Raw genomic sequence first — 15,905 nt, 5'->3', positions numbered from 1 at the left:
CGTTGAATAAGAAATGTTTCTTTCACAAGAAATGTATAAAATTACAGTACTGTATTAGACTTACGGTACCTAATTTACATACTGACAGACGATAGTTAGCGTAAAAATCTCCGTAGCGTGGCGCCACGCTAGACGGCGGAAATTATATATTTAATTATAACAAAGTTACAATAAGTTAATATATAATTATATATACAGTACCTAATTTATATATAATTAATATATAATTATATGTACAGTACCTAATTTATATATAATTTATATAATACTGTCCAGACGATAGAAATCTCTCCGTAGCGTGGCGCTACGGACGGCGGGAAAGTAGTTCGGCTGCCCGATGACGTTTGAGGTGTTTATAGGGAACTTTTACTATTTTTTACGGATACCGGTAGCAATTTTTTCGTAGTTTTATAGGAATCGTAATTATAGGGACCGTAATTATAGGGGGGTCGACATCTGGGAAAATTGATAAGGGTTATTTGGATAAACCAGGAATGAGTTAGAATTTTTACCATAAGAAATAATGGAAAAAATTCCAAATTCCCAATATTTGGATCATTTTTGGAAATATATTAGATTCAGATAATGAGATGTAACTGTATATTTTTTTTTAGTATACAAATAAACCTCAATATAGTGCCATCATTTGTTTTCTTTTGAAATTGGCACCAAATTGAATGTGGTATCGAACCAAAGGATCTCAAATAATAAGAATTATATAGAACAATGAGGTCTACACAAGTTTAAAGTTTCAGAGTTTGAAGTCACATAATTTGGTGATACCTTTTTCAATGCAAAATCATGTGTTTAGTAATTTACAGAGGCTGAAAAAATCCTCTGTTTAATATTTAAGAGGAAGATCCATTTGTGAGTATTCATTAGCATGCTAATTGAAGGAGCTTTGACTGTAGACATTAAATATATAACTAAATTATTATTATATTTATAATAATAATTTATAATATAAGTAATATAAGTATAATATAATATTATACTTATAATTATAAGTACAGTGGGTGATCAGTTAACGAACAAATCAGATAACGAACACTTTTGTGAAAGATTTTTATGATCGGACAACGAACACTTCACTGAACAAACACGAGAAGTGATGTAAAATAACGAATACCGATTGGTCTTTCTTTGTCTTCAGGAAACTTTTTGGAGTGCGGGAGACGTCGATATCGACGTTCTACCCAGTATATACTGACCGGATAGTATTCCCTGAACTTTGAAACTCTCCCTTTTGTATTTCTGACAGAAACAATTCTTTTACATTTTCTTCTGAAAATGTGGATTTATGCTGATATCTGCTATTAAAGATCTTTTGAAGAAGTGGGAGGATGTCAGAATAACGGTCTTAAAATGGCATCCAAATCAAGTTGAGGTTAATAGGCCTAGGGATCTCAACAATTACAATGCTATTAATTACTTCTGAAAAATCATGAAGAAGACAGAAAAGCAATCGACATTGAACAGATTCTTTAACCCCCACAAACAGAAAAAACATTACTAATAAAAATGCAAGACCGTGTATATATGTATTTTTATTATTACATATGAATAAACATAGTAAAAAAATATATACTTTTTTATTTTTGGGGGTGTCTCCAAAACAAATTAATCAAATTCCCATAGAAACCCGTGGTAAACTGATAATCAGTTAATGAACAATTCAGATAGTGAACAAAGTCTTGGAACGGATTATGTTCGTTAACCGATTACCCACTGTATAATATTAATGATACTGGTTGAATTCTTCAAATTTTTAGATTTATATACAGTCGACCCCCCCTATAACACTGTTGATTTTTCCGTTTTATATGAATTCCATGTTGTACGAGTCACTTAGATTTTACAAATACGTGTGCCAGGCTGTGAACAGCTCACATATCTAACTGACTTGTACAACATGGGATTCATATAAAACAGAAAAATCAATGGTGTTATAGGGGGCCGACTGTATAATAAAAAACCTCTCAAACTGTTAATATTTTCATGTTTTTGTTTTTGCAAATGAAGGTTTGTTTTACTACATTGGTCTTTATGTTTTTGTTAAAACAATAAATATTTTCACTTTTTTAATTTAAAATAATAATGATAAATAAAAATTTCAAAAATTTAAATATTGAAAAGTGTTTCAATAAATAAAATAACAAGATAGCATTGAATTTATTTGAATGTAAAACCAAAAATGTGATTTTAGCACATTATTTTTCTATATAATCTTCATACCTGTCTAAGCATTTGGTTTAGCATGACATTGAGATATTACTTCCAATGTGTTTCTGAAATTAAGGTATAATGGTTTGTTGCACTTCACTATTGTTTGCAAATCATCTACTAGTCAAACAATTTTTCATAGATGTGAAAACATGGAAATCACTTGCAAGGATCTATGAGAGAGAGAGTCTTTATGCATTGTATTATAACAATTTTACAGTACAACTGGCAATAAGCTTAACCTTATTCTATTGCACCTTGTTTGGTATAGCTGTTTTAATAAATGCTTAGTTAAAAATGAACTGGGTAAGAAACACTATACAATATAATGATATAACACTCACCAAATAAACCACCATCAGTTCATAACCAAACAGAAAAATTCTTTCTACGAACGTTTTCATCTATATGTAATAGACATCCTCAGGTATTGACGATATCAAACTAACGGCTAGTAGAATAGAATGTTTTTGAAAGTTCTGTTTAATTACGTAATTCGAATATGTTGTGTACAAAGGAAGTTTAATTTGTAAATTTGCAAACCTGAGGATGTCTATTACATATAGATGAAAATGTTCGTAGAAAGAATTTTTCTGTTTGGTTATGAACTGGCGATGGTTTATTTGGTGAGTGTTATATAATTAAGTAGCCAGTTTTTTGAAATACAATATAATGATATTTCAATTTTTTGAAATAACTCAAAATTTAATGCAAAAAGTTTTTATTTATTGAAATAACCTCATGTAAAGATATTATCATTTTTTAACAATTAATATTTAAAAGGAAAATAATTTTATAGAGCCGAAGCATTGAAAAAGAAAATCTCGCCTACTGAAACATTGTCCGTACAGTCTCCTAGAGTTCCTCGAGCCATAAGTCCTGTTCAGAACAGAAGAGTAATCCCTCCATTAGGTATTGGAAGCTTATTTAATGATGAACCAAAACCAAAAAACATAGAGCACAACAGAACAACAAATAAAAATCAACTTCATATTAGTGGAAGTCAATCTTATACAAAAGAAGAATTAGAAGTTTTAAGGTAAAAAAAAAAATTATTTTTCTAAATGTTTTGGCACATTCAAGCAAATTTACATTTTATTTTTTTCAAATTTATACTTTATTATAATCTAATTTTATATTTTGTATAAATATTTATTACTTGAATAAATAAAAATTGTTCACTTCACAGGAATAATATTATAAACAGTGATAATTTTAGATTGTGTGAGGCTTGTGAAAGGCTTATGAAACACTTTTTTATGTAACTTTATATAATATAAATATTGTGTTACAAGATTTTTGATAAAGGCCAACTATCAGAAAATATACATTTGTATATATCAGAAGCCCCAAAAATGCAAGCTCTAGGTAAAATAAAAGTATAAGCCGTCTATACTGTGAAACTGTTGCTGATTATAAACAAAAGAAAATATTGAATATTTATATATAAGTAGCAAAATGTTGCAAAATATAATTCTTAATGATAATGCTAATCTAGACATGGATAACACACAACTGTGTCAAAAATTAAAGCCAAAACTGTCACAAAAGCCATTTTAAAACAGTATAATGTAGTTATCTTGTTAGTTACAGCATATTCATATTGTCAACAAGCAACACATTAATGAATGGAACTACTTTAATAAACAACATAAATTATAGAAATTATCTTCTTCACAGATGTGTCAAACAAAATGCAGCCCAAAATGCATTTCTGTTGAAAAACAATAAAAATGACTTTCCTTTAAAAAAGTAGTTTTCTTTGTGTGATAGATCTGTGAAGAAGATAATATGTAATTATCACAGAACTAGAAACTTTGGATCCAAAGCTAATACAAAAACGTAAATGATTCTTATTGAGGTGTTAATTAGTATTAATTCAAGAAAGTGAAACTATGTTCAAAACTACACAAACCCAAGATTGATATAATTGTTGTGAATTTCATTGTTTTGGTCTATTATATTACTAGTATGGGTTTTAATTTTGTGTTAATACATACTGAAAAAAATTCTTTTTTATGTACGTAGGAGCATTGGTGTAGAAATTAATTACCTTTCTGATGTTACAGAGTTTAATGTACTTTTTAAAAGTGATAGAATCACTAAATCTTTGCACTGTAACAACTAAAAATTTAGCATGTGGTTATTCTCTATTTCAATATCAAAGCATAGGCTATTTTGTATATTGTTTGCACAATCAAATGTAATTTGGGGGTCAGTTATGTTTTGGTTGTAAAAAGCAAAGCTGTCGTAAACGTAACAATTATAAAATATTATACTGTCTCTATTAATAGTAAGTTTTTTAAGGTTTTCAATAAACATGTCATATTTTTAATGTTATTGATAGAATTATTAAAAAGGTTTAATTTATCTTTGAGGAATTTTTCTAAACATTACATAGAATTTTATATCAACTAAAGGTCAATAAGCTTCATTTATCTGATGGATTTTAACTCTGATGTTGAGCCTGGGTATTCTCAAATTAGAATCTAAGAAACAAAGAAGCAATAGAAGAAAGAACATAGACAAACAAGACACAATCAAATATTAATCTTCTGCATCTTTATTGCTTATTGTAGAAGAAATAAAATTATTGGCATGCATCTAAGATGATTTTTTATAAGATAAGGTGTAGATAAATGAGCAGGGGTGGTCTTCATGTCTTTGATTCAGTTTTAGTGGTCCATAGACCACTAAAACTGAATCAAAGACATGCAGACCATCCATGCTCCAATTCAACTTCAAGAATTGCTGCCATACACATATTAGGTATAGCATTCTATACAAGAACATTTTTTTTATTTCATTTGGCTTTTTTTTCTTACAATTACAGAAATTTACAGAAACTTCCATTTTATTATCATCATAAAAATTCAATGTTATTAACCTATTCGATGTTGAAATTTTTATTTGTTGCCTGTGACGCCATGTTGAATTTTTGTGGATGTTAAGCCTAAAATTTTTTTTTAATTTTTAAATAATAATCATGTTTACTGTATCGTAAAAAATTATTTTTTATGTTTCACAAACAAAATAAATATATTGAATAATATAGAAACAAAAAAAATTATATTTTAAAAGTTCATTTTAATATAAAAATTGTGNAATATTGTATAAAAAATACAATTAAAATATCATAAGATTAACATATAAAGTATATACTATCTACAATTTTAAGAAAATACATTTTTTTTCTTTTTTTTTTTTTAAACAAAATTTTGTCAGAGTATCCTTTTTTACATCTGTTCCCATCCAGTAAGCTTACATAGGCTAGTGTATGGTTAGTAGTAGGCTAGTGTTGTTGGTTGTGTTTGAACCAAATGCTTAATTGATTATATAGTTAATATTTTTATAATGAGAATAGTTCATTCATAAAATTTTCGATATGAAGACAACAGGACTATTTTGTTACAAAAATCAACAGGTCATTGTTGATTAATACCATTTAATGATGACAAATGAATGTAAACTAATAAACAACTTTTCAAATGCTGAAATCATTAAGAGCTTTTATGAATAAATTAGAATTTTGCAGAATTGTTTTTATGATATTGACAAACTTGTTTCCTGTAATTTAATTTTGATTAATTTAACTTTTGTATAGGGACCTTGAATACGTTCTCACTGTTTTTTAACAAATGGCGTTACCAGAACCACATGTGTTTATTTTTAGATGGTGACGCATCTGTAAGGAAGTACAATAAGCGACCTTGAAATTCAGTATATGTCATTTCACCAAAGTGTAAACAACTTATTTTTTCATTGTGTTAAACATGTCGAGTTTTGTGCCAAAAAAGAGTATTTGCCGGGAATTTTATTGCACTATTTTATTCAAAAAAATCTGCAACTGAAGCACACAGAAACCTTGTTGAGACTTACAGCAACCATGCTCTGTCGGAAACAACATGCAGAGATTGGTTTAGACACTTCAAAAATAATGATTTTGATGTTGAAGATAAAGAACAATCTGGCGCACCAAAAAAGTTTGAAGACGAGGAATTAGAGGCATTACTTCATGAAGACTCATGTCAGACGCTAGCTGAACTTGCAGAATCATTAGGAGTTGATCACACAACAGTTTTGAAACGTTTAAAAAGATTAGGAATGATTCAAAAGCAAAGACATTGGGTGCTGTATTAGTTGAAGCCAAGAGATGTCAAACAGCATCTTTTTACGTGTGAACAGCTGCTTCAACGGCAGAAAAGGAAAGGTTTTCTGCATCGTATCATGACAGGCGACGAAAAATGGATACACTACGATAACCCTAAACGTAGAAAATCATGGGGTAAGCCCGGCCATGCATCAACATCGTCAGCAAGGCCAAATATCCATGGTTCGAAGCTTCTGCTCTGCATTTGATGGGATCAGCTAGGTGTAGTTTATTACGAGCTGCTCAAACCAAACGAAACCATCACGGGAGATTGCTATCGACTACAATTGATGTGTTTGAGCCAAGCATTGAAGGAAAAATGGCCACTGTATGAGCAGAGACATGGCAAAGTGATTTTGCAACATGACAATGCTTGGCCACATGTTGCACAACCGGTGAAAACGTACTTGGAAATGCTTAAATGGATAGTCCTATCCCATCTGCTGTATTCACCAGACATCGCCCCTTCCAATTATCACTTGCTCCAATTGATGGCACATGGCCTGGCTGAGCAGCACTTCTATTCTTATGAAGATGCCAAAAAATGGGTTTATTCTTGGAAAGCCTCAAAAGACATGCTGTTTTTCTGACATGGAATTCAAATGCTGCCAGAATGATGGGAGAAAGTAGTGGCTAGTGATGGACAATACTTTTAGTGACCTGTTTATTATGACTTTTTTAAAATAAAGTGTTAATTTTCACAAAAAAACAGTGAGAACTTACTCAAGGTCCTTATATTAAGTTTTATTATTTGATTGTGGAATATATTTTTAATAATAATCTGACTAAGTAATTGAATAATACCTAAAATTTTCTGAAGTTTTTTTAATGTGTAAAGATTTTGTTACTATTTTATTTAATGTTATTTTAATTTAGTTTTTATCATTGTTAAATTAAAGAAATTTCAGGCTAAGCAAAACTTGCAATGTGGAACAAAAGACAATTAATTTTATTTGTTATCTTTAACATTGGACAGCTTGGAGATGTTACAAATGTCCGTATAATCACATCATTCACTATACAGTTAAAACTTACATGATTTGATGTAAACTTACAAATTGATTTACAAGCTTGTTAGATCTAGGCTCCAGGCAATTGCCTAGTTTTCCTAGACCTAAGTCCACTTCCATGTTTTAAATACTATTATTTGTGATGAATATTCATTTCATTTATTTTATTGTAACTACAGCAATAGATTTGAGAAAATTTTGTTTTTTAAGAATTGTGTTCTGTTTTCAAATTATTGTTTCTGATGATGATAATTTAATACTTTAAAGCACTCAAACTGTTTTGTAAGCAATCCTGCTCAATTAAAGCATCTTGTTTTTGTTATAATATTCTTTTAAACTCCAAGAAGTTAAATGTGGATATTATAGACATAAATGTATTTTGTAAATTTCAATAGACAATATTATTCAGATCACTTTTTGTCTATTGAATTATTTCCTATTTTTCGTACTAGTGCACTTTCAGTAGATTCAGTAGAAATTGATATAAACGATGATGTTTTTTCACATTTTTATTTAAAATTAATTTATTAAATTATTTTGACATAGATATTTCTTTATAATTATTTTGGTATTTATATTTTTATTTGCTAAAGATATTATTAAATATAATTAAATAAATTTTATTTATTTATAGGAAATTTCTTAAGTATCCTTAATTATTTTTGTTAGTTTTTATCAATTTTTTACTTAACTCTTGTTAAGGTTATTGCAACTGCAAGTTAATTGTTTATCATCATTTAGTCATATCATTTCAAGCAAGCATTGTGCTTATCTTTCTATTTATATATATTCTTTACCTTATTGTGTAAGAGATTTTGTTTTATATTGCTACATTTTATGTTCATGCATCCTTGCGCTTTAGTCATTTGACATTTGGAGATATTAGTTCTTACAAAGAATAAATTTTTGAAACAAATTATACGTAAATTTAATTTGAAAATAAACTTTGAATTTCATATATCAGAAAACTGAAATTTATATTAATTTCTGATTAATTATATTTGTTTGTAAATTTCATAATTTTAATATAATTTTGTAATTTTTCTTTCAGAGAAAAAATGCTACTCAAGAAGGATTATATGCCAAACTTACCAATCTTGCTGAGAAAGCATTAGAAAGGTAATAAGATTTTTAAATTCATACTATTGTTTTCAAATATAGATTTTTGTAAATGTATACAGTACTGTAGATTTTATTTTATGGGGTTAGCTTTATGCCTTCCCCTTTTATAAATGATATAAGTTTTCTGTTAAGACTGTATGAAATGTCATATTTAAATGTTAATTTTTCTTATTGGGCATATCTCTGTAGCATCATAATAGTCATATCTGGCCATTGTGCTACTATGTAGTTGAAATTGTATTTCTGGAACATAAACTCAGTTTATGACACTTGACTTGGGTGAAATAGGACATTTTCTTTGCAACAACTTTTCTTTTCCCAATCCAGAGGATAGTCTTTTGTTCGTGCCCAATATGGTTTTTGCTGAATGGTTAGAAGTGGGATTATTTGTATTAGATTACTCCTAAAAATTTTTAATAATCCTGCTTTGACTTGAAACTGGGTTTCAGAATGGAAAACACACTTTATAACTACTACAGAAATGTGGGTTTTGTGACAGCTTATAATTCATTTCAAAGAACTGGTTAGGTCAATGATGGGTAGATTTTTATAAGGTAAGGACTACCTATAATACATTCCAACACACACAGTCATCTAATTACTAAAAAAATATCAGCCTTGATAATAATACAGTAGAGCGTCGTTTATCCGAATCAATTGGGGAATGGGGTTGTTCGGATAACTTATTTTTTGGATAACCCATTTTGTACGAAAAAATATATTAACCTATCCCATGTTGAAATTTTTTTCCGTTGCGTGTCACTTCGCGTTGAATTTTCATCGATGTTAAGCCTAACGTAAACTTTTTAAAATAATAATCGTGGCTATTGTATCGTTAAAAATTATTTATTTATTTTGTACAAACAAAATAAATATATTGAAAAATATAAAAACCAAAAAAAAAATATACTTTAGAAGTTGATCTAGTATCAAAAACGTTTGATTCAGCATGACACACAGTCCTCAGAAAAACACCACACAAAAGTGCCAGTGCTGCTAGCTAAAACACACGCACCAACAAAAAAAATATTGGAGTAGCCCAAGATATAGCCAAAGATTGCAGCGCCATAGCACTAGCAAAAATTTAATTTTGCCAACTGGAATTCTTTCGGATAAACGACGCTCTACTGTAATTACAGATAATTATTTATTATCTGTAATTATTAAAATAAAACACATTTAAACAATATAAAATATTATTTTAATGTTAGATCATGTACATTGATACAGATTCTGAAGAGCTGGTGAATAAAAAAAAGGACATCACGAGAGAAAATCTTACCCCAAAATTTTCTTTTGGTCTGCTGGTGGACTGTGATTTATCTCTTTCTGATGCCTATTATAGATTAAGTTTACAGTATTTTCTATAATTATATGAATAAGTTTTCAATTCTTTATTTTAAAAATTAAAAGAAAATAATGTATAAAAGCATAAAGAAAAAAGAAGTTTTATAGAAAGATGTAATGAATTACTAATGGAATTAAATGTTGTTATTTAAATAAAATATTCAATATAAAACATATAAGGAAAAATGTTTTAAAATGTTTATTTATATCCAAATATCAAATACAATAAACAATGCATCTTTAGTGTCCATCACGATATCTGAATTAAATAAGTCTGGTATTACAGATTTATTAGAAATGAATTTGTGAAAAAATATGAAAGTCACATTAATAAATGTGGGAGGTAGGGACCAACTCCATTCCCAGCATCTGTTTTCATGTTTCATTGGCATTATATCTGTATCTACTGCAGTTATGCTGGTTAGCAATTTTTATCACAGTTTCAGTAAAATCCTGAAAATTTATTCTTGATTGTTCATTACAGTAAGTGTATTATCTTGTTCACTTATTTTTTTTGTATTGTTTTTTTATACAGTAATAATAATACAATACAAAAAAATTTTATTACAACATTTGCATTGATGTCTACTGCATACTAAAGAAAAATCAATTTAGTTCTTAGGAATAGAACTGTAAAAACTTACATTGCATTTTATTTCTTACAAATATATTCTTAAATGACCCTTATTAAATGCTTATGAGTAAGATAATTGGAATTTGTTATGTTTAATATCATGCTAAAGTCATGATTGACTAGTAAATAGGTATCTTCAAAAATTGTACAGTCGACCCCCCTATAAGATAGAGATACGTTCCATTCTTTAGGAATCCGATTTCTTACGAATCCTTCCAATCACAACCCGACACGTATCAAGTTTACGGACTACGGCTGTTTGAAAGATTTTCTTCCATAAAATTAATCGATTCTAGACTAATCCGACTCAACATTTCCAAAATACGTATATTTTNAATCAAATGTAATTTGGGGGTCAGTTATGTTTTGGTTGTAAAAAGCAAAGCTGTCGTAAACGTAACAATTATAAAATATTATACTGTCTCTATTAATAGTAAGTTTTTTAAGGTTTTCAATAAACATGTCATATTTTTAATGTTATTGATAGAATTATTAAAAAGGTTTAATTTATCTTTGAGGAATTTTTCTAAACATTACATAGAATTTTATATCAACTAAAGGTCAATAAGCTTCATTTATCTGATGGATTTTAACTCTGATGTTGAGCCTGGGTATTCTCAAATTAGAATCTAAGAAACAAAGAAGCAATAGAAGAAAGAACATAGACAAACAAGACACAATCAAATATTAATCTTCTGCATCTTTATTGCTTATTGTAGAAGAAATAAAATTATTGGCATGCATCTAAGATGATTTTTTATAAGATAAGGTGTAGATAAATGAGCAGGGGTGGTCTTCATGTCTTTGATTCAGTTTTAGTGGTCCATAGACCACTAAAACTGAATCAAAGACATGCAGACCATCCATGCTCCAATTCAACTTCAAGAATTGCTGCCATACACATATTAGGTATAGCATTCTATACAAGAACATTTTTTTTATTTCATTTGGCTTTTTTTTCTTACAATTACAGAAATTTACAGAAACTTCCATTTTATTATCATCATAAAAATTCAATGTTATTAACCTATTCGATGTTGAAATTTTTATTTGTTGCCTGTGACGCCATGTTGAATTTTTGTGGATGTTAAGCCTAAAATTTTTTTTTAATTTTTAAATAATAATCATGTTTACTGTATCGTAAAAAATTATTTTTTATGTTTCACAAACAAAATAAATATATTGAATAATATAGAAACAAAAAAAATTATATTTTAAAAGTTCATTTTAATATAAAAATTGTGATGCATAGCGACATCTAGTATAAAAAATGTTCCGATGTAAACATGAAAATATTCGGGATCGCCCATGCAGGTCACTGAGATCAACATGAATATTTTCAGGAACAACGTAGGACAGGTTAATTATTGGGTGTATAAATATGACTCTGCCCTTTTTCGGTAAATATAAGACGTTTGTTTTTAAAATGAAAGAAAAATTTATTCAAACTATCTTCCATCAGAAGTGACAAAATTTGTTCATCTGTCAGGCAACAAATGGATTCTATGAAGGAAGAAGTCTGGTTGTTTTGAAGCAATCCAGTTATCAACCCAATTTTGAATATCCTCATAAGATCTGAACTGCTTTCCTGAAAGGTCACTCTGCATGGATCGAAATAAATAGTAATCTGAAGGAGCGACATCTGGAGAATATGGTAGGTGGGGCAATACATCCCAGCGAAGTTCTTCTAGAGTTTCCTTAACTGATCTTGCAACATGTGGGCAAGCATTGTCATGTTGGAAGACAACTTTGTTGTGTCTTTTGGCATATTCTGGATGTTTTTGCTTCAATGCTTTGTTCAATTTGATTAACTGTTGTTTGTAACGTTCAGCATTGATTGTCTTACTCGGTTGCCACAGCTCATAGTACACGACACCCTTTTGGTCTCACTAGATACACAACATAACTTTACTTCCATGAACATTCTGTTTTGGCATTGATGGACCTGGGTCACCTGTACGTACTCATGCCTTTGGTCATTTAGGATTGTTGAAGTGTATCCATTTTTCATCTCCAGTAACAATTCAGTACAAAAAACCTTTTCTTTTTTGTCTTTGGAGCAATAATTCACATATCGTTTTTCGACATTCAATGTCTCTTTCTTTCAGTTCATATTGGACCCAATTTCCTTGCTTTTGAATCATTCCCATTGCACATAGATGCTGGGAAATACATAGTTGAGAAACATTTAAAGCAGCAGCCAGTTCCAATTGTGTTTGGCAAGGATTGTCATCAAGTAATGCTTCCAATTCTTCATCTTGGAATTTTTTTGGTGGTGTTTCATGCTCTTTGCCATGTGTATCAAAATCATTATTTTTAAACCATCAAAACCACTCTTTGCATGTTGTATTGGATGGAGCATGTTCATCATAAATTTCCAACAGCAAATGATATGTTTCTGCTGCAGTTTTCTTTGAAATAAAATAATGAAGCAAGACTTCCCACAAATGCTGTTTTCCTGGCACAAAACTCGACAATTTTAATCAAATAAAAATAATTATTGTTTACACTTTAAACAGATGTCTCAGATTTATTTTTGAAGAATGCTGTCAAATCTTTCAAATAAAAATGTTGCATGCAAGCAGTACTACTAACACCATCTATTAAAAAAGGGCGGAGTCATATTTATACACCCAATATTATAGTAACTGAAGCATATTTTATTTTGAGCAAAGTCAAATATTCAGAATTTACTAATTGCTTAAATTTTGTTGTTATTAGAGTTAATATATTTTTATGTTTGAAATAATAGGACAATTTCTTAATAACAACATGAAAAATGTTTTCATCATCATAATTCTTGTAAGAAAATTATTAGCTAGAGATTAATTAAGTTATTAGCTTAATTGAAAAATGAAGGGGATTATAGCTAATAACCTTCATTTTTCAATTGAAATAGTGACTATTATTTTGATAGTGAATTTTGGGAATGCAATTATCACATTACAGCAGATTCAGCTATTCTGTAGTAAGTGCACTATTGTATAAAATTTATACAATAATTGTGTTTATATTTGTGCATCAAACACTTGGGTCTCTTGACCTTTGGCTGTCTCAATAGTGCAAAAACTACACACATGTCCTGATGGCTCCAAGTCATCAATGTATAATTATGGTTTGATATGTACTGTATTTAAAATATATATATATGTACTGATGCTAAAAATACTTTAGATTATATTTTATGTAATTAATCATCTCATATCATTATTATTAGGAAAAATTTAGATGATAAATACAACAATTAATTGAGAATTTTCATGTTTTTTCAGAATAACCTCATTTATTAATGGTCGTGAATATGTACCTTTTATGTCAATTGATTTAAAAGAAAAATTTGCCTATCCGTTACCTTTTACGGATAAAGATGGTAAGTTGGCACTTTCACCCAAACAGAAGACATCGTTCAAAAGGTGGATAAGACCGGAAGATATATCTTCCGGTCCAAAAATAATTGAGCTGATTGATTGTTTTAGTATTAAACAGGTAAAATAATAATTAATTTCTCTAAAAGTATTAAAAATTAAGATTAATTTATGCTTATTATCTTTCAGACTCTTGTATCTGATTGTTCCTTTATTGCTTCTCTAGCTGTTAGTGCTTTGTATGAGAAACGTTTCAAAAGGAAAATTATCACTAGGTAAAAATTTAATTAGTTATTGCATAATATTGGGTTGTTCGGAAAGTAATTTCGTTTTTTTCCATGGAAAAAAACACAATATTTTTATAATAAATAAATATTTTATTGAATTATTTATTGACCATTTTGGTAAATACCTGTTGTCATCGTTTCTGGTAGTAGCATGATTTCACATTCATAAAAGTTTTGATCGTTGCTTACAAAAAACTGATCCAAGTGATTTTTGACATTGTCATTTCAAGTAAATGTCTTAGTTAAAAAAAATTGTATAGACCGGAACAAGTAATAATCTTAGTGTGCTCGATCTGGCGAATATGGTTGGTGCAATAGCACGTTCCATCTAAGTTATAACAGTTTCTGACGAGTTACCAAACTTATGTGAAATTTGACATTATTGTAGTAAAACACTACACCTGTTTTGTTGATCAATTCTGGCCACCTTTTCTGTTTGATGATATTACTCGATTTGTTTACTTGATGGCAGTACAATTTTGAATCAATTGTTAAATTGTCTGGTAAAAGCTCCAAAAAAAAAATTTCTTTAAAATCCCACAAATGAAAGCATCTCTCCTTAAGAACATGTGGAACCCATATATCAAGCTTTGAAACGAAACCAATTTGTTTCAAGTAATCATAAACGGTTCAATTTGACAAATTTAATCTCTTACTGATTTCATGTGTCATTATTTAACAGTTTGCTTCAATAAGTACCTTTATTTTGTTTTCATTGATGTCAACTGGCCATCCAGAACGTGGTGCATCTTCAATATTGAAATTATGTGAACGAAATTTTGTAAACCAGTTTTGGCACTGTCGTTCTGTCAATACATCTTCTCCATATACGTCACACAAATTTTTTCTCGCTTGAACAGCATTTTTACCTTTTCGGTAATAATAAAGCAAAATATGCCGAAAATGCTGCTTTTGATCTTCCATATTTGATGGGACACAAAAAATAAACAATTGCATGAAATGAAATAAAATTTTTTACAAATAAGCCTTAAAATGCTAGCTGTCAAAATATATAATGATAATACGGTTTAGAATGAAAATGGTGGAAAAAGTACAAATAATTCATCTAGTGGTAAAAAAAAACGAAATTACTTTCCGAATAACCTAATAAATACATGTGTGTTTGTACATATGTACTGTACCATACATACACAATACACAGTAGACCTTTGATTTATATTACAACTCGTTTAAAAATAATCTAATAATTAATTTTTTTTAAGAAAAATCCTTGTACAGCAGTAATTAGAATGTTATTGGGGAACCAAATTTTGTAAGATCTAAACATTCAAAAATATTAAAATTGGAAATAATAAAAGAAAACCGCAAAATTTCCCAAAATTTTGCAACTTTGATCCAAGAAGCAACTGCGTCAACAAGTCTTTCTGATGACTGCCAAGAAAATTAATTTGCCACTAGTTCATCTAGTGTATCTAATAGCAAAAACAAAAACAGATCAAACAATAACTATTTGTTTCTGGTTTGAAGGTAATTTTAACTTTTTTCAGCAAGGATGGATGAATATGTATGATATGTATTATATAAAGCTCATTGCCATTTTTAAACTGTTCATAAATAAAACTAATACATAAAAATTATTGTATGTGCACAAATCTCTATCATCAGATCAGATTGTTGTATTGTTGTCACTATGGATAACTCACAGATTTTTGAATCTTAGAGCATGCACTCTCCTTACTAATTATTGATTAATTGCAACTGTGCAATATTGTGCTGGCTATTTGTAATGATGAAACTATTGATATT

General features: G+C 29.0%; 1 protein-coding gene across 1 annotated transcript in view; it reads left to right on the top strand.

Moving 5' to 3' along the window:
- Positions 1-15,905, top strand: part of LOC111621560 (calpain-7-like) — a 71,329-nt gene that overhangs the window by 29,739 nt on the left and 25,685 nt on the right. Inside the window, exons 7-9 of the mRNA XM_023363736.1 lie at positions 3,015-3,262; positions 13,759-13,972; positions 14,041-14,126. Of these exons, the coding sequence (XP_023219504.1) occupies positions 3,015-3,262; positions 13,759-13,972; positions 14,041-14,126 (548 nt within the window). The remainder of the gene's footprint in view (positions 1-3,014; positions 3,263-13,758; positions 13,973-14,040; positions 14,127-15,905) is intronic.

This window comes from Centruroides sculpturatus, unplaced genomic scaffold, assembly GCF_000671375.1.
Source record: "Centruroides sculpturatus isolate CEXI.00-Female unplaced genomic scaffold, Cexi_2.0 scaffold45, whole genome shotgun sequence".
Lineage (NCBI taxonomy): Eukaryota > Metazoa > Arthropoda > Arachnida > Scorpiones > Buthidae > Centruroides > Centruroides sculpturatus.
The sequence above is the reverse complement of the archived record's forward strand: the minus strand, read 5'-3'. Positions and strand labels throughout refer to the sequence as shown.